The sequence below is a fragment of the Paramormyrops kingsleyae genome, chromosome 18 (assembly GCF_048594095.1).
Source record: "Paramormyrops kingsleyae isolate MSU_618 chromosome 18, PKINGS_0.4, whole genome shotgun sequence".
In the NCBI taxonomy this organism is placed as follows: Eukaryota; Metazoa; Chordata; class Actinopteri; order Osteoglossiformes; family Mormyridae; genus Paramormyrops; species Paramormyrops kingsleyae.
This window is the reverse complement of record NC_132814.1, coordinates 12,105,398-12,125,891: the sequence shown is the minus strand read 5'-3', so window position 1 is coordinate 12,125,891 and position 20,494 is coordinate 12,105,398. Positions and strand designations below refer to the sequence as shown.

The 20,494-nt window shown below is 47.3% G+C and overlaps 1 protein-coding gene across 1 annotated transcript in view; it reads left to right on the top strand.

The window, feature by feature from the left end:
• The first annotated feature begins 14,894 nt into the window (after positions 1–14,894).
• The window catches only part of LOC111852194 (roundabout homolog 2-like), a 102,827-nt gene continuing 97,227 nt past the window's right edge, over positions 14,895–20,494 (top strand). The window contains exons 1-2 of the mRNA XM_023827785.2: positions 14,895–14,963; positions 16,092–16,555. Of these exons, the coding sequence (XP_023683553.2) occupies positions 16,444–16,555 (112 nt within the window). The 5' untranslated portion in view covers positions 14,895–14,963; positions 16,092–16,443. The remainder of the gene's footprint in view (positions 14,964–16,091; positions 16,556–20,494) is intronic.

The window sequence follows — 20,494 nt, the reverse complement described above, 5'->3', positions numbered from 1 at the left end:
CATTCTCCTTCTCTTCCTCCTCCTCCTCTTCCTCCTCCTCCCACTCTCCCAGACAATATCTGCTCAGGGACAAGGTAAGAACTGGTTTTTCTGCTATTCACACTGGTGAAAGGAAACTGGAGACTTTGTCCCCTTATTGCTATAGCCAATGCATGATCCAGGATCAGACACCCTGGATCGTCACAATGTCAACATTCAGGACATGAATGTGCTTCCACTGGTGCTGGTGTCATGGCTCAATCTGAACCATTCCTGACACATATCCTTTATGGAAACTGCTGTTGTATCTTTGAACAAAGCAGTCATGGATCAGATTGGTCTTAAAGCATTTCTTCAAGGTAAAGAGGCAATCTGATAACCAGACATGGTTCAGCAGCTCATTCCACCCGCGGGGAACCACACAAGAGAACCTTCTGGAGTGACAGTTCTCTCATGGTGAAGGGAGCTCCAAGCAGTGTTGGTTTGCTGACTGGGGGTGAGATGGGACATAGGTCTTGAGGAGCCTTTTAATGGAGATGGGTTCCTGTCCACTGATGGACCTGTAAGCCAGAACCACGGACATGAACTTGATGTGACCGTCAATAGGGAGCCAGCGAAGGAGAGGTGTGACATGAGAACGTTTAGGCTGATTGAATATCAGAAGTGCTGCCACATTTTGTGTTTTGATAGCACTAGCTGCTAGACCTGCCAGTAGAGAAAGAACGAACCTCTGCGACATGTGGAAGCTTGAACAGCTGTACATTTTAAAAGGCTAATTATTATATCAACTACAAGACCTTTTAATTTCAGACCATGATCTACGACGAGGGATGTGTTTCATATAAAGACAACATGTGAAAGTGCGAGTATGATCACAGAATATGAAGGAAGGTAGTAATGGTGCAGTGTTGACTTAAACATCTTTTCCATTATTGCGTTTTGCCGTTTCGGGTTACAGAAAAATGGGATTTTACACTGGCTATCGATTTTTTGTTTTGCTGCCTGGCTGAAGGAGCCCCTTTCTGTGATTTCAGGTTTTATTCCAATTCTTCCTTTCTTTGTAAGACATAGCCACCATGCATTCCACTGCCAGATCACTCCCAACATGCGCACATACACACACAGTCTCTCTTTAGACAGTTTCTGGGTTGTTGCAGGAAGAGGGCATTAACATTCGGATCAGATTAGCTGCACTGTTATTCACGGATGTGGGCCTACATCACATTTCAGAAGATGGCCCCACCACAACCTCTGAGTGAGCATCATCCACTTTCTATCTATGTGAAAGAGGGGAGCATGGGGGAACGAAAGGACGATATGAAGGAGGAAGGGTGAGAGAGAGAGAGAGAGAGAGAGAGAGATGGGAAAGAGAAATTTTAAAAAACCAAGAGCCATTTGATCAAGTTAAATAATTCAGCTCTCTCGATTACTGTGGCTTTGATGTCTTTGCTTGGGGGACTATGATACTTACTCAAAAGGTTGATGTCATCTTAATGGATATTAAACAGAAATGCGCTTGGTCACCGTAGGGCGTCGTTAAGGACGCTGTATTGGAAAGGCAGCTGTTGCGTAGCATCTGCGTAGCGTCCTTCAAGGTAGCTCCCTGTTAGCGTGGGTATTTTTATGGCAGTGGGAGGTGGAGGTGTGGGGGCAGGACCAGTCCAGCCAGCACCAATGAGCGAGAGTGTTATTGGCTGGTTTAGCAAGCTAGCGGCTAGCGGCTGCTTTGCGTGTGTGTGGGTTTGGATAGCAAACGTTTGGGGCACAAAACCCCAAAAAATTCCTTACTTTTGGGGACATTTTTCCGGTCGCCATTTGGAAAACCCAAATTTTATAAAAATGTGTGAAAGCAATCAAAGAATTAAAAATGCCTAAAGTCCTGTAGCCTACTTTGTTGGGTTACCTAAGGTTAAGGTTAGGGCTGGGTAGGGATTAAGGGTGTCGTGATTGGGATTAGGGTTTCTCCAGTAGAAATGAGTGGAAGGTCCCCATTTAGATAGATACGCCAATTTGTGTGTGTGTGTGTGTGTGATAACTTTGTTTTTTCATACAATGCCTGTAAAAGCTGTCTGACGTGCGGTAAAAGCAGGGGGCTTGTTGGAGATAAATCAGTTCCCGTCAGATGCGTGGCCAGCTCGTCCACCTGCCAAAATGCTCACTGAGTGCGAGCGTCCGCGCAGCGCCACGGCGAAGCCAGAAGCGCCCGCGCAGATGGGCGCCAGACGGCTGGCGAGCTTTCTCAGAGCCTTTAATTCCGGGGAGTTTGCTAATCTCTGGTCTTTAACGTACTCTACAAGTGTGAGAAGGAAGGAGCAGATCTGCTTTATAAACAATTTCAAGAAAAAAAACGCAGCCAAAGTAAGAAAAGATAAAATTTTAAGAAACCAATTAAAAATGCAATTCTGGGGGGAAACAAATTACTTTCCTGATAAGTATGACTGGGTGACAGAGTGTAACAAACATACATTATCCACTTCAATGTGTTTCCATAGACACTGATATCTTGTAATATACAGTCTGGTTAACTGGTGGATCTGCAGGGCTTATTCATATTACAGTGACACTGCACGACCACTAGAGGGCAGCAGCATTCAGCACCAGGGCGACTGGACAGCTCCCTGCTTATCAGTGGGGCTCCGCGAATCTGTTACGTCCATTTCAGTGTATCCAATTTTCACGTGTAATTTACGTGGCAAGTGGCAAGCAGCTGTCCCAGGATGTCACATTTGTAGTAGTTATTAAAAATGTTTTATTTGTATAAAGAACCTCAAGTGAGGGAGAGAGAGTGTAGGAGAGAATGACAGACTAGGAGACAGATGCATTGGGATGAAAGAGTGAAGAGAAGTCATTTGGACTGAGAAAGTAGCAGAGAAATGAGTAGAGGCAAAGAAGGAGAGCGATTTAGACAGGATGGAAGGAAAGAAAGAGAGAAGGGGCTGTTTTTGGAGTCTGAGGAGGAACATGTGGTGAGGCAGGCGGATGCCTCAGGATAAGACACTGTCAGACTGGAGGGTCTGAACTGTAATTAAATGGATTGGAGGCCTTGAAACACAGCCAGAGTCGAGCTCCGAGGGCTTTCAGAGGACCCCCCCCCACCTGCCTCCCAGTCCTGTCACCTCAAGTCACCCCCGCTTACAGTCCATGTCACCTACAGACAGTTCATGCTTTTTATTTCTCCTAACTCCCCATGAGGGAGCAAAAATGTGGACTGTCTGGCAGAGAGTTGAGAGGGAGCAAAAATGTGGACTGTCTGGCAGAGAGTTGAGAGGGAGCAAAAATGTGGACTGTCTGGCAGAGAGCTGGGCGGGAGCAAAAATGTGGACTGTCTGGCAGAGAGCTGGGCGGGAGCAAAAATGTGGACCAACTATAGGCCCAGAGGACTGGACTGGGAAACACTGGTATAGAGGGAAGAGGAGGATGGACGTTAGTTCCACTGGCCCCTCCTGTTATCGTTGAGCCATGTGAGCGATGAGAGATGATTGCTAATTAAAAATGAATGAATAAAAATTTTGATTTTCATTTCCATAGCTTGCTGATTGGCTTCTGCAGATATGCGGAATGTAAAGAGGCAGAAGTGTGATGGTACCTTCGGCCTGGACCTCGATAACGGGCTGGCAAACCGCTGTTTGGATACGGCCGCCAGCTCTCCGGCTCTTAGCGTGATTCCCTCGGGGGCCTGGCGATGCCAGTGGGTGGATAAAAATGGAAGACAGCCATTCTATTCCATCTGGATATGCATTTGAGATGTGTTCGCACTGCACGTTATGTGCAGTTGCACCGTTAGGTGTCAGAGTATGAAATCACTCCATTTTTTATACCCAGTGATCCATGTGATGGCTACTGTTGGGGGGGGGGGGTGTGGGGGGGGGCACTCAGCTTTGATCGTTTAATTAGTCTGGATGGAATCACTGATCAGGCTGCAGGTGCCTGACACAAGAATTCCCAGGAAGGGACATCATCGCCAGGGTGACACCGTTGTCCCAGTATCTGTTTTCTTTGGCAACTTGGAGCGCTATTGGTGGTCGTCCAGTAAACCTCTGTGGGATGCAGTGGGCTGCGCTGGTTAATGATCAGGTCCGGCTTTTCAGCAGCTGACAGCTGAAAATGAGCTGTGTGTATCACATGATTATGATGCCCCTGCTCTTGGACTGGGGCGTCTGTGAATACAGTGTGAATATAAGCGTAGACTCAGCCACTAGGATCTCAGGAGCCTCACAGGAGCTTGATGTGCAACCAGAAGCCGATACCTCACACGCACATTTGAATACACTCAGTCAGCCGTGTATGCAAACACAGACGGAATATAGCCGTACTTTTAATCAGACTCTCTTTTTCTCCTCCCGGTACCTGCTGTTCTTCCCATCTTCATGTTCCTTTTGTTTCTTCCTCTGTTTCCCTGGGTCATCATCACTTCCTGCTGTCGCAAGAGACCTGTAATCTCATAGGTCACCCATAGGGCGGCGCCACCTGCTCAGGACCACATGATTATGGTTTGCAGTCGTTTTTTTTCGTCCTCTTTCTTCCTCCTCCTTTTATTTTCCTGCCGGATATTCCTGCGGATTTGCCATGCTTCTTTCACAGCCAACCGAGGAAGGCTCTCGCTTTGAGGCAAACACTGCTTCGCCTGTAGATAATCTATGGAGGGTTACAAAAGCGCCAGGAGGTATCTTTTTTTTTTTTATAAACGTAAGCTATTTTAAATACCACACAGCAAAAATGCCGTCTGTGGGCTGGGGGGGGGTTGGTACTCTGCTGTGCAGTAGGTGTTTCTGAGGAGAGCAGCAGTGTCTGATGCAGACTGTAGATGTGTGGATTCATGGGGGGGGGGGGGGGGAGCTGGATGGGGGGGGGCAGGCTAGGCTGGGGGACACTTCTTCACATAAAGAGGCCTCTGACATCACAGTGGACACCATCACACTTAACACAGGCCATTGGCAGAATACATCAAAGTCGACCACAAAAATAACACTTTTTCAAAAGGCACGAGTTCTTCATCAATGTGGTCTAAGATTATCACACCCCCTGGTAAATTGAGGTATGGGATCATGCATTTTGAGCATAGTTTAGTTGCCATGCATGCATTTGAAATCATCCTTTAAGACATAAGGTTAGTGAAGCATCATTAGTTCCAGCATCAATTAGCAAGTTTACCAGCCTGTTCTTCAGCAGTGAGGGAAGCAGGGCATTGCTATCTAGAACATGTGCACCCAGGAAAATAAGGATATCAGCATCATGTACATTAATATTCCTAGTGTTGGAATCACCGACAAGTCACGTTGAGATGGAAATTGAGTTTTCAGTGTTACTGGTGTTACTTGATTCTGCTTAATGGGGAGAAAAAGGGTTTGGATCACAAATATCTGAAACCTGGGTGAAGTTCCTAGTATCTCACCTCCTGTTTTTTTTCCCTTTGTTGCAGCCTTAGTGTATGACTCATTAGCCCCTAGGGAGTCTGAGGATTTCAGTAATCTACTTGGAGCAGGAGTGACTCATGAGTATTTAGTTGCCATTCACACAAGTACATTGGAATTCTTTAGTTTTTGCATATGCCACCCTGCTTTAAGACAGACAGACATACACACACACACACACACATAAAGCTTGGAGCATTGGGTCAGCCATTCATCTAGCATTTGTGGAATATTTTGTGGGGCTTTAGAGCCTTGCTGAAGGGCCCAATGGACATATGACTATTCTGTTGAGGATGGGATTTGACCCAATGACCTTCTGATTTTAGACAGAGGCCTAAGCCACTGACACACACACAGCTCGTAATGGCATAGTTAAACCTGCTGGAGTTGCCGCCATATTAAGTTCATGATTGCTCATTTTCTACTAGTGAGACGTCTTTTAAGTGCAGTGCTGTAATCCATAACAGAAGTGGCCACTTCCCTGATTATGTTAACGACAACCAAGCATTCTCCAATTTTACCCCTCAGATTTCGACCTTAAGAGGCTATGGCTGGCCAGCACAGTTAAAAATGTCTTTAAATATACCCAAGCATGCATCTCCCGGAAAAGCATGCATGCATCCACCTTCAATAATACATGGTTTGGGACAACTGGAGAGCTCTCAGTGCCTGGTGAGATGATGCGTGCTCTGGGGCGAATGGTGTACTGGGGGCACAGATTAAACCGAGGGCAAGTGAGAAGTGTGGCGGAGAGCAGATGCTATGGCGAATGAGCAAAGCCAGATTCGGAGACAGGAAGCATTGAGTTTGTGATCAGTCCATCGAGTCAGTCTGCTGTGTCTTCACAGTTTTCACAGACTGGTGTAACTGCCATTTTCTCAATGGTGCCCAGCCAAAAATAGACTCCGCGCTGAGTGATTCAAGGGGCAGAAGGCCAGCCATGCAAACCCCCTCCCTCAGTGGGACCCAGGCCAGTTTGGCATCTTCTGTCCCCCCCCACAGATGGTTAATATGCCACAGCATGAATGTCAAGGGTTTTTTTTCTTAAACATGTCAATTTCATTAAGGAGTCTTTCCCAGTGTGTGGGGGCTGGGGTGTGGTGGGGAGGCCATTGTGATATTGTCTAGGGTTTTTGGTGTGAGGAAAGTTTGTGCCCTTGTAGTTAGTGACAGGTGTCTGCATTAGTCTTTAATTGCTGAACCTGGACAGGGTGCTTTGATGTCCTTCAGACTTTTTTTTGTTTTTATAGAGGATGATTCTTTATGTTTTAACCATTTGGTCATGTATGACACTCTCAAAAAAGTTCATGATGCATCAAATCTCTCCAGTCTCCCAGACCTGATGATGCATTGACTCTCCAGTCTCCCACATTTAACACATGACACATAGACTCTCTAGTCTTCTACATTTGACCACATGACACATAGACTCTCCAGTCTCCCAGACCTGATCACATGACACATAGACTCTCTAGTCTTCCACATTTGACCACATGACACATAGACTCTCCAGTCTCTCACATTTAACACATGACATATAGACTCTCTAGTCTTCCACATTTGACCACATGACACATAGACTCTCCAGTCTCCCACATTTGATCACATGACACATAGACTCTCCAATCTCCCACATTTGATCGCATGACGCATAGACTCTCCAGTCTCTCACACCTGATCACATGATGCATAGGCTACATAGATACAACAGAATCCCTCCTTCTGGAACTTTTATTCATATGTATTTATTTATTTATCTGCTGATTTTGGGCTCATGTTACAACATCTCCCTGGGGCTCCTGGGTAATGGCTCAGCCCATGTTAAAATGTTGGCGTGAGACTGGGGTACCTGCTGACATCTGGGCCTCTGGCCATATGGTTCTAGAAATAATTTCACCTGAGTGAACATATTGAGCCAGTCGGGCCTGCATTTGCCCAGGACAGTGTCCCTCATCCTGAACCAGCTGGTGGTGGGGGGTGGGGGGGGTGATGCCATGTTTGATCTCAGAAGGCAGACAGAGACAGGGAGAGAGCAAGCAGAGAGCCCAGATTTAATAGGCACACAGGCCCTTTGTGTAACAGTGGACCGGCAGGTCTGAATACAGCCAGGCAGGTAGGACCAGGCAGACAGGAAGAGGCGGAGACACAGAAGGAAACAGAAAAGAGAAAGATGCAGCTGATTGGCTGACTGGCCTGGGTGACTCTACGCCGTGTGTGAGGGCGGAGTCTCACACAGCCTGGCGCTGCTTTGTGTTTCCATACCTTCTAATCCTCCTGCCACTGCCCCCTCACCTTACCTATAAAAGCAGAGACGGTCACAGTTTTCAGTGGGGAGGACCAGCAAGTATGATCTGCTGTCAACCATCAACCACTTTGTTTGTACACTTTTTAAATAACTGGACCGATCAACCCCAGGGTGTAACTTTGGTTTGAACGTTGGGGGGTGGGGGGGTTGAGGTCTCCACCTATTTGTGGGGAGACATGATTATTGGCCAGGGAGTTGTTTTAGCCAGTTTTGATTATTGGGAGGGGGGTTACAACTCCCTCACCCCCCCCATAATTTACGCCCATGGATCGATCAGTGTCTTTCTGTCATCCACAACAAATCCAGATCAAACACGGATTTATGAGAAATAACCAGCTAGAACCAGCTCCAGCAATGAGATGACAGTTTGTCAGTACAGCCCAGTATTTATCAGGTCGTTCTCTTTGGGCCTTGTGAGCCTCCTGGCTTTTATATCAGGCTCTTTCCACAAAGTCCTGTCCATCCAGCTGGAGACAAGTTATTAAATCCCTCTCATGGCCACTGGAGGGCACTGTTAAAACAAATCCCGGCACATGCATAAATAACTTGCTGGTGTGATCTGGATTAATTACAGGAAATGTCGCTTTATGAAACGGAAAATTAGAGAGTGTGTGGCGATGGCAGAGGGTGTTAGAATAGGCATGGGTCTTGAAAGCACTGTAACAGCTGGCCAACCATGAGTTATGTTGCTTTTTGGGAAACTAATCCCAGATGTTGGACTGTTGCTGGACTTGGTTCTGAATTGAACTGACCATATATGATGGTCTGGTTGGTTCACCAGTGCAGAGGCAGTGGCCTCATGTATGTTGTATGTATCTTTGGTGTTTAATTAAATATGTGCCACCTAATACACAATGAATAAGCAACCAGCTGAAGTGCTGCGTGTCTAACGTTCCTGAGCTGTCCTGGCGTTTGTTTGTATTCAACTACTGATCCCTGCCAGTCAAACATAAATCCTGTTTGCTTGTCTGAGTCCTCATGCAGTGCTATGAGTCAGGAGAGCTGGCTATGGCGGAGGGCACACGAAATTTTTAGCATCGATAATCAAAGTTTAGCCCACCGCAGGGGTTCAGAAGGAGGAAAAGGTGGTTAGTTTCTACCACCACTATGACCGGAGCTAGTGGAGCTTATTGAAACAGATGGTGTTTCTAAATATCAAGACCGCAAAGACCATACTTATGGTCTTGGCAAGACCGATCTTGCTAACTTGCCTCCCAAGAACAAACTTCTGGTGCAATGAATCATGGGATTGGTCTGATTTGGCGAGGATGCAGCCGATGTGTCCTTAATACTTATGGTGGAACAAGACCGATATCTGGGAATTTTTACCATCCTTTGTACTTCCGTTCTTGAGTATTGGTCTTCGGCAGTGGAAGACGACGTAAAACGGGCACACAAGAACACAAGTACGGTCAAGTGCGCATATTGAGGGACACCCACAATGTGAGACATGCCGTCAGACCAGATTAATCATCCCAAGATCTGACGCGAGCAGCGAAGGCAGCAAAGTTTAAACTGCAGCCTGTTTTTAGTCGTCCCTCGCTCGCTCCCAAAGGTCTGACCCACAGTCTCCCTCATATCACGCTGTGAAAATATGTTAACTGCGTGTGATGTCATTACATATGCCACTGTACCATGCTCACCAGGCCCGGTTCTGGAGGCCTGCTGTGCGAGCAAGCCTTTGAGGCTGGGGCCTTAATTAATTAGCCTTTAACGAGCCGCTGATTGAATGATTCGCGTGACTCGGATCACGCTGGCGTGCGGCATTTGGCAGCTGACGTCTCTGGCTGTGGTTTTTGTTCCCGTCATATTAAGCTGGGTTTCTGTTATCGAAAACGAAAAAAGCGTAACTGATGCTAAAAAAGATAAAGCAACGTGATTAAAAGAACTGAAGCAGCTGAAAATGGGCGACACGGCATTCTTTGATTTTATGTATTATACAAATTTATTCCATGTTTGCAAAAAAATATCACTGATTCCTTCTATGGTGAAAATCCCTATTACGGGTCATGATATGATCAACGGGGTGTGACTCAGCAGGTAAGTCTGCTGGGTCTGTGATCAGAAGGTTATCTGCTCAAATCCCAGAGTTGGCCCCTGAGCGAGGCTCTCTACCTCCAGTAGCTCCATGGATCATCTGACCCTGCTTTCAACTGTACATCGCTTTGGATAGAAGTCTCTGTGAAGTATATTGTAAATTCCTTCTCTCAAAATATAACATTATAATGCAATGGCACTTTGGCCTTACACAGTGCATCGTGGGGAGTTTGAGTCCTACTTCCGCTCTGTATGTGTGGAGCTTGTGGGGACACCCCCTGCTCGTGTGGGTGTCCCCCTGCAGTCTCCAGCCAGGCGCTAACTGCAGAAGTGCTTAAGGCGCGGTTGCCAACTTTGGTCAGCTGGCTGGAATAAGATTGTCAATTCGAGACAAGTCTGCACACACATGCACACGCATTTACACGTACGTAGCAGTTGTATTCCCTTGTAAATAGTCTCTAGGGTTTGCAAACTACCCCAACGCTTTTGATGCAGCTAATTTTAGATTTATAATGGACTAATATATATTTGCTGTAAGGTTTCTTCCGTGAGCGTGAGAGCCTGAAAGCGTGAGTGTCACGCCCGATGCGTGAGAGTTAGCAGTCCTGTTAAGGAGGATGCTGCTGCAGCGTGTGAACACGAAAACTCGAAATTAGTCATTTTCCTAAAATCGCTCGGCTTGCACTCTGATGCATATGTGGCTCAGTAATGAGGAATCCAAAGCTGGTCCAGCTCATTTCTGCAGGCTTCCGTACGCATTCAGCGTAACGAAGGCTTCATATCTGCTGCTAAAAATAGCGGGCCTGTCAGCTTCCCGAGAACAGGAGGGACATGCTTACGCTGTGTGAGCACGCCCCCCAGCGATGAGGGCAGAGGGGCGGGGGTTATGGGGGGGTCACCGAACAGCACGGGACAGGAGACAGAATATTAGCGACGACAGGCTAATTAGCTTCTCAGCCAATGGCTTACGGACAGTAATCACTTATTTACAGACAAAGGTGAAGCGTCATCTGTGTTGTCTCCCCCTCCCCCTCCCCCTCATTGTGGTGGGGGGGGGGGGGGGGGGGTGTTGGGGTAAATATATGTGTGTGAATGCTAATTTTTGCATTGGTGGTTCAGTTGCAGATGTTTCACAGCCTTGCAGGAGGCCTTGGTTCAGGTCCCACTCATTGTAGCTCTGTATTTAGGGGGCGGTGTGGTTTTGGCTCTTATTGGACAGTCACTGCTTTATATCTCAGGATTGGCTGAGTAATTTCGCCGTTGGGCCCTTAAATAAGGCACTTAACCTCTAGTTGCTTAGGGCAGGGGTGGGTAATCTTACCTGCAAAGGGTCAGTGTGTCTGGAAGACTCTGGGATAACCTGTAGGTCAGCTGTTCAAACCCAGATGTGAGGACTCTTCAACCAATCAGTCCTCTAATTAGTAATCTAATTAGGGAGTTGCTGCGAAACCCCGCATACACACAGCGGCCCTTTCTGGATAAGACTGCCTACTCCTGCTCTGGGGACCGTCTGACCCTGCATTCTCAAAAATGTGCATCAGTTTGGATAAAAACATCTGTCAAATGATTGTATGGTGTGGCAGTGTTACTCATCTTCACTGTACTGTTACACGTTACAATGTTACATGTTACTGTTAATCTCATTTTCTATTCATTTTTAATGTATCCTGTTGTACCTCACACTGGGTATAGCTAAACTTGGAAGGATTCCGATGCACTCGTCACGCACTTTGTATCTCACTCGAAACAATATACCATCCAGACATCGTGGGTGACCTGCTGGGGCGTAGGAGGCTGGGGGTGGGGGGGGGTCTGCTCTATACCCATATCCTGGGTATTGTATTCATGACTCGGGGGAACAATTACTCTGTCATGACTCTGAGCCGTGGGGATGGTCCGCCATATACGGTAACGAAGCTCGATGTTTGTCTCCAGGGAGCGGGAGGGTGTTAATTAGCATTAGCGTCGTAGTTCTAACTGTGCGCGGTCGGCAGAGTGATGGCAGGTAGGAGGGTCCGGGGGGTGGTGGTGGGGGGGTGGTGGTTGTGGGTTGCTTCGCCACGGGGCGCTTCAGAAGGCACTGTGAGCTGCTTTCATAAAAACGTGAGGCTGTAGAAACAGGCAAATCAGTCAAATGTGAGTCGTATATAAAAAAAAAATGATTGTAGTTCTCCAGAAATCACTGTCAAACATAACAAAAGCAGGCTTTCAGTCAAACGCGACACTGGCTCAGGGAATTTAGCGTGTGGGGGTGGTGAGGGGGGGTTGGAATATTGCTTGCTGGTTAAGCCAAAGTCCTCTGGAGGTTTGAACCTCCACAGAAATGCTGTTGCAGTGTAACGCTGTGCATCCGTGTTAGAATAACTCAGCCATGCTGCTGTGTGTCGGAGGAACCGCTCTGGGACACAGTGAACGTTCCGGAACCCAATCAGCTCGTTACAGCGGTGAGGAACCTTACAATAACGTCACAGCAATGTTCTGCCCGACTAGCTAAGATCCTTCACCGAAACAGCGTTACACAACAGCAGCAGAACATTCTAGAAAAAAAAAAGCATTTGGTCCCCGGAACAGCATTGTCAGCATGTTTGTAAATGTATATGGTTGTTACTCAGCAGCTAAATGACTCCAGAACAACCCTCAAGGTGCTGGGAAAGGATTCTGTCAAATTGGCGTTTAGAGTAACAATTACTCTGCTTCCCCCATCCCCCCCACCGGTTTAAATTCCTCACTGTTCATAGCTGAAAAAGCCTTGTTTCCTGGTGATCAGCTGACATCATGCCAAGGTTATAGTGGGTAATAGACAGGCCTCCCTCCTCACCCCCCCCACAGAGTACCCAGTAAATCTCTGGTGTGAAAATGATCCCTGCCAAATGCCCCCCCCCACCCAACTGAGCGCCGTTGATTGATCTGGCAGAGCTGCTAGTTTTAAACTAGTCTGTCTTTGAGCCAGAGTGTGACAGCTTAACGTCCCCTCTGTCTGTGGGCATCAGCTGACCGGTGTCCCGCTTCCAAAGGCCGGGTCCTTCGCTCGCAGCCACGCCCCGTGACGGTGACGCACCCCCGATGTCCGAAAGGTGACGCTCAATGACACGCGGTGGCTCTGGCTGGTGACACATTCTGCTGACGCCCGGTGAAGCTTCTGGTGCCGTCTGCAGACACGGAGGCAGAGGCGTAAACGGAAGCACGTTCCGTGTTACAGGGTGACCTGAGCTTGCCCACACGTCTGACGTGGTTTCGGAGCGTGTGCTCCTTTTAGGAGAGACAGATGGTTCATGGGGGCTTGTGAATTATTATTCAAGCGTTTAATTGTTTATCCCTTATTACAGTTACAATTTATTTCTTTAGCAGATGTTTTTGTTTAGAGCGACATTTTGTCCCTGGAGCGATTGAAGATTAAGGGTCTCGCTTAAGGGTCCAACTGTGATAACGTTCTGCTGCCCCTGGGATTTGAACCTGAGATCTTCCAATCACAGGCATGGCATCCTTATCCATGATGTGTGGCTTAGTGGGTTAGGATACTGTGTTGGTGACCAGAAGGTTCTCAGTTCAAATCCCTTGGCTGTTAGTGGTTTCACTTTTGGGCCATTGAGCACGGTTCTCTTAATCCCAGTTGTTCCAGTGAGTAGCTGACCCTGCTTTTTGAATTGCATGTTGCTTTGGAAAAAAGCATCAGCCAAATATGTAAATGTAAGCTTTCAAATGAAAACGCGAGGTACTGACTGCATGCTCACTAGATATACTGCTTATGTACGTATGAGTGAGTTTTTACATACACCAGAGAGAGTGCTTTATGAAGGCACAGTGTTTGTGTGCGTGCACCTGTATGTGCCGGGGGGCGTGCACTTTTATGTGAAAGCTGGCGGTAGACGCGATCGTTAATTGAGCGTGTGAGGCGGAGCGTGTCGCTGACGACCTTTGTTAATTGGCTGGGTGAGGCGGTGGAGGTTGTGGGGTGAACCTAGAAGGCAAAGCATGGTGCATATGGAGATATATATTTGTACTGCCACCTAAACTGTGTGGTCCTCTGTGTGTGTGTGACGATCAGCATCTGTATGTGTTGCTCTGTTTGTGTCTCACTGTGTCTCTTTCTCCGTTTCTGTCTATCTACACCAGGGTTATTCAACTCACGGTCCTCGAGGTCCGAGCACTGCTGGTTTTCCAGCCTTCCTTTACCTGTCAGTCAGGTGTGAAGCCTCTGACCAATCAGAATCAGTAATTATTAAACAACTACCTGGGAGAACTGAAAACAACGGCCTGGATTTGGAATCGAGGTCCAGAGTTGAAGAACCCAGATCTACACCATTGCCAGTTTATCTGGATGGTTGTGGGGGTTGTGAATTATGGGGGGAAGCGTGTCATTTGCTTCAGTTGAGATTTTTTTGTGCAGTAGCAACATTGTAGCCTATGGGGTTAAACTTAACCCAATATCCCGCCGAGGGGACCTGAAATACTGTCGGCACCTTTGCGGGTGGCGTATGGTTTAGTGGGCTCAGGCTCTGTGATCAGAAGGTTGCCAGTTTGAAGCCCAGCGTTGACTGATGCTACCATTGGACCCTTAATAAACACAGACCTTAACCCCCCCTGAAATGCTCCAAGGGCGTTAAATTAATGGCTCAACCTGCACTTGAACCCTGAGCTTCTCTTCTGCCTTTGTGTAGAAACACCAGAAGAGTATGATGGGATGGATATGCGAAAAGAAGCATTCCGATGAACCTGTACTCATAGTTGGGCAAATACAGCTTAATTTCACAGCTATAATAATTGAGCTTGATCTCTTCATATCAGGGAAGCTGCTGTTAGACTCTCAACTTGAGCGCTAAAGAAATAACGGCAGGTAAAATCACTGAGGGAAAAATGTCGGCCCGATTTGCTACTAATGCTCCGGAGATGATCCCTGTTCAGGCACAGTGGGGGATCTCGACACAGCAATCGCACTGCTGCGTCTCTGATTAGATATGAACGGCTTTCTCGGTCCCCTGGGCGAAAAAAATTCTTTTCCCTGCACTCATGTCTGTTTCTAACATCCGTTTTAAACGGCACAGAAGGTGCTGACGTACCAGCATCTAAATATACCCAGCCTTCCTCGCCGGCAGCTGGCATCTGGGAAAATGTTTAGATGCAAAGTGTTTTCAGTCCTTATGTTTCAGGAACGCCCCTCCACCCAGCGAGGAAACGGACAGAGCGTGCAGAACAATCCTGTTTTCTTGGGGCGATTCATGCGCTGGATGCGGGTAACTTTCCCTTAGGCAGCGTTTTAAAATTTCATGGACTTTTTTCGGATTAAGGAAAAGTGATTAAAACACACAATTTACTTGTACTCTGTTTGTATATGTATGGCTTTAGTGTGTTTGCATATTTTATCAAAATTGACTTATGACCGAGAGGTGTGTGCGGTACAGAGAGGTGTGTGGTACAGAGAGGTGTGTGGTATCATGGGGTGTGAGGTATAGAGAGGTGTGAGGTATAGAGAGGTGTGTGGTATCATGGGGTGTGAGGTATAGAGAGGTGTGTGGTATCATGGGGTGTGAGGTATAGAGAGGTGTGTGGTATCATGGGGTGTGAGGTATAGAGAGATGTGTGGTATCATGGGGTGTGAGGTATAGAGAGGTGTGAGGTATAGAGAGGTGTGTGGTATCATGGGGTGTGAGGTATAGAGAGGTGTGTGGTATCATGGGGTGTAAGGTATAGAGAGGTGTGAGGTATAGAGAGGTGTGTGGTACAGAGAGGTGTGTGGTATCATGGGGTGTGAGGTATAGAGAGGTGTGAGGTATAGAGAGGTGTAAGGTATAGAGAGGTGTGTGGTATCATGGGGTGTGAGGTATAGAGAGGTGTGTGGTATCATGGGGTGTAAGGTATAGAGAGGTGTGAGGTATAGAGAGGTGTGTGGTACAGAGAGGTGTGTGGTATCATGGGGTGTGAGGTATAGAGAGGTGTGAGGTATAGAGAGGTGTAAGGTATAGAGAGGTGTGTGGTATCATGGGGTGTGCGGTACAGAGAGGTGTAAGGTATAGAGAGGTGTGTGGTATCATGGGGTGTGAGGTATAGAGAGGTGTGAGGTATAGAGAGGTGTGTGGTATCATGGGGTGTGAGGTATAGAGAGGTGTAAGGTATAGAGAGGTGTGTGGTATCATGGGGTGTGCGGTACAGAGAGGTGTGTAGCAGTTTGTATAGAAATCTGGGTATAATATGAATATCCTGACATTCTGCCAGGGCAGTTTTGCCTTGTCACATATCCTGCACACTCCGCACATCGCTCACACTCGTTTACATGGTCTCACCTCCCTCTCTCCCTTTTCCTCTCCTTCTCTCTCTCTGTCTCTCTCTCTCTCCTCCTCCCTCCTTGGTTACTGCTTTGCCAGAGGAGACATCATCACTGTACTGAAGGCAGCGCAGCGGAGCAGAGACCCAACGAGCTGCTCTGGATGGATTGTGCCGCCAAGCGCGGAGCGTGTAGAGTGTAGAGCGCAGAGCATAGAGTAGAGGCGCTTCAAGCGCAGCAGTTAGCGTGTAGCGGGTAGCAGGGAGAGGGCAGTCAATTGAGGGGTTCCGGCATCGGCAGGTCCTGCCACGGGGGATGGGGGGGGGACGCGGCCAGAGATCCCCCCCACCCGCTCCAGCAATCCCGATTGGCTGAGGCACCCGCGTCCTGGAGCGGAGTGGGGGGGGGGTTGTCGTGGCACAGGGTCTCGGCCACTGGAGGAACTCTCCGTGATGTTGGTAGCGGTGAGGCAGACGCTCCTGCTCCCACTCCTGGCTGTGCTACTCACCGGACCTCTGGATACGCAGCAGGCCAAGGCACAGGGCAGGCTGCGCGGCAAGGGGGGTGAGTCTCTGAGTCGCCGTCGCCCCGGTGGTAGCGTGGGCTGAGCTCCGGAGAGGCTGTGTGACTGTGGGGCAGGGCGTGCTGATGGTGTGACATGATGACCGTGTCTGCAATGTTAGGGCTGTGGCCTGACACCACTGCCAAGGAACATTCATAGAGGCTGGGGCACTTTCCGCTGGGGTTAGGAACACCACCATGTGGTAGCTGTAATGTATGTGAAATGAAATGATCCTTTATTTGCCATTCGCACATGTACAGGTACATCGGAATGCTTCTTTTCACATATCCCATCATGCTCTCCTTAGAGAGACACACACACCCACTGTGAAGCTTGGGGTTCATGACCACAGGGTCAGGCCATTAATCTGGCTTCCCTGGGGCATTTTTCAGGAGGTTAAGGGCTTTGCTCATGGGTCTAACAGACAGCGATGCAACTATTCTTCTGAGGACGGGACTTGAACCGTCGACCTTCCAAACACAGGGCTGACCAACTGAGCCACACAATATTTATATATATATATATATATATATATATATATATACACACACACACACACACTCACACACCATGTCGACAGTCTGTGTATGAGTGTAACTGTGCATGAAACTATGTGCATGTCAAATGTGTATATATGTGAATGAAAGTGTGTGTGTGTCCACATTGTGAATAGCTCAGATGAAGCCCTCCTCTGTTTGATCTCCTCCCCCATATTCCTGCCCGGCTCCTTGCCCTAATCCCCTTGTTGGGATTATCCAGGCCTCTGATCTGTCCTGCAGCTCTTGGGGGGGGGCTCCCTGGATCCCGCCCTCGTTATCGAGTCTTCAAAAAGCCCCCGTCGCCGAGATGATCCGTTTAATGGGATTCTCTAGCCTTGCTGCACACCCCCCCCCCCCACCCCTGCACCCCAACCCCCCGCTGTCCAGTCCCATGTGGTGGGTCAGCGCCACAGGTGTGTGTGCCGGCGCTAGCCAGCGCTAACGCTAAGAGCGAATGCGGCAGGTTCTGCAGGCCCCCCCCCAGCGGGAGGCAAGCTGCACTCCTCCTGTGACGGAGTGTCATCTCAGATCCCTCAGACCCCATGCTGTCCTGGTGTTATTCAGAACCTCACACACCTCCGGGACGCTGTTACTGAAGCCCATCTCCATCCTGGGTGGTTGTTCTTCTGAAGTTTCTCCAAGTCACTGCCTTCCCAAGAACGAATTAGGTGTTTTTTTGCATGGCTTCCTGTTGTCAGAGGGAAATGATCTCCTGCTTCAGGACTGGGTCTAAGCATTAGATCGCCAGATCAATCCCGAAAAACAAATCTCCAAGTAAATTAGTTTCCGACCCCCTGTCTCGTCTTGATGGGTTCTCCGTGAGCTGCAGTTCAGCTGAAAAGCTGGCAGGAAAAATGCCACTTTCTGGAAGGTTGTATCCTGGCAGAAATGTGACCTTTCAAAGATGGCTTTAAGGTCTATGTGTCACGCTGAACTCCTCTCCTCCTAATTTGTTGCTAAGGGCAACTCCTTCTTGAGGTGGTGCCATATGGATGTGGGAGGGTCTGGTGGGCAGGGCTTTGGGAGGAAGGCCAGAGTAATCAATGTGCAGAGAAGTGATTGCTGAAGCTATGCTCGGTGGATAGTCCCAGTAGCCAGTGAAAAATGACACACTGGGCCTCGTTGATCTAGAAGTGGGCGGTTTGGTCACAGGTAGCAGTGTAGCTCTAAGGTGACTCCATACATGGGTGACAGTGGCAGACTAGCTGTGAAGGATGAAAGAGATCATTCCTGTCATGCAGCTCGAATGCCATGTGTCCATGAGATGGCCGTTGAGTTACATGCTAACTGGGCGGAGCTAAGTGGATATTAGCCACTCAAAGCATGGTGTCTGCCATCTTCATGTAGCAAAAAAATGAACAAATCCACCATTAATTAATGGTTAATCTGTGTTCATTTCCCAGTCTGCATACATCCACTTTTTTGGGTTAATGGCTCAGGTGATACTTACCACTTACTCATTAACCGACTGGCTGATGTGTTGAGTGAGAGCAGCCCGGAGGTCAGGATTCCACAGCTGATCATCTGACTGGTGCACCTTTCTTCCCTGTTTCTCCAGGGAAGATCTGAAATTCCATGAGTTTGAAAGTAAATAAAAAAATCGAGTTCAAACAGTAAATAGCGAAAAATTGCTTTATCACAGACAAATCGCGTGTTGTTGAGATGCTGCTTGAGATCGACATGGATTGGGTAAAGACCACCAACTCTCTCACCATCAAGACAAACCCAGACAAACCCCTTTTTGACAGTGGAAACCATACATGCCAAATTCATGAACTCACCTTCTCTGTGTCTTACAAGTACACATGGTTAAAAGATTACTTTCCATTCCTTATAACAGATAACACTATGCGGTAGTAGAAGACATAGATCATTTCAAGCAGATGAACTCAAATTTTTGACTGGTACAGTACATGCATAGAAATTATGTACTAGAAACAACATTGATATTTGTTTATAGTCCCTGAGGGACATCAGGAAAATTGAAGAGTATATTAAGTATTCTCTGATATATTTTGATATCCACAAACCCACCCAAATGTGACAAAGACCTTTTGATAGAAAATCTTGTGTTTAAATTTGTTGGTAGCAAAGCTCATAATTTGTAGTATTTGATGTGAATTCATATAGTAGATGAATACGGTGACTATCACTGAAGCTTTGAGAACTGTAGCTGAGAGTCATGAGTTTGTTTTGTATTTAAAATTTAATTTTACATGCTGCAGTAACACAATCCTTCTCCTAAAATTACCATTTTAGAAACGTCCTACAAGTGAATATGTTGCATTTCAAGTGTATATCAAGATTTCAGGACATTCTAAATAATATTTAAATGTTTCTCTAAGTAGGGAACATTCTACAATAGATTTCCCAGCAGACGTGGAAAAGATATCGTTTAATATCTGATAAATAGTAAACTGAGAAATTAGTGCAGAGTGTAAATGTTTCAATTTGAGAAGTATATTTAGCTATATTTATGAAGCATGCAGATCGCTCACATGGTCGACGGATAAATGATGTAAGAAATAGATGATTTTTTCACAGAAGGTGATGAGGTTCCCTTTAATGTTCTTGTCATGGACAATTTGTTTCTGTCCTTCCTTATGATCAGTGTTTCTCATCCATCGCTCCCCTCATACCTTCTGAGAGGAATAGCTGGTATGGCACTTTCCTACTGCCGACAAGTAGCAGGTCACACCCAAGCCGTACCTGAACTGGCGAACTGCACCCGAGCCGCGCTGACATGTAATAAGCCGGACCGAAAGTCTGACCAAACCAAGCTGGTTTACGTCGCCGCCATCTGATCGGTCGAAATACACGGAGATACCGGTGTTCTACGCATGAATTACCTGAAGGAAAAAAGGGCATGATCTATATTTATTATTCGTTTTTAGTAGTACCACCCATTGTTATGTACTGGTGCATTCCCGATAACTTGGAACTTGAAAATATCCAACCACCTACTTTAAAAAGTACTATAGAATAGCTGAACGGAATGGATTTGTAAGGCTAATTTATGCAAGCAAATGCTAATTTCGTTAGTGTTTAATGCTAACCTAAGACAGTGACTCTCACAGATGCGGTAGTGGAAATTATCATATACTAAATTATGATGTACGCTGTGTGAACCGTAAATAAGCATCCCAGTTATCCCTCTCGGTCCCGGCTCTGGGGGCGCCTACCTGATAGCCTAATAGCCACTGGAGCATTTTATGGCATGAATGGTCAGTGGAATTTAATATAATAATCCTGGGACCCCCCCCCCCAACTTTTAACCAGCAGGAGACCCCACAAACCCTCAGACACAATTTTAACACTGGTGTCCACCCAACATAGCCGAATGCCCACCCCAGGATGGTATCCTGGTAACATCACTGCCTACTGGAGCATTTCAGTCATGCT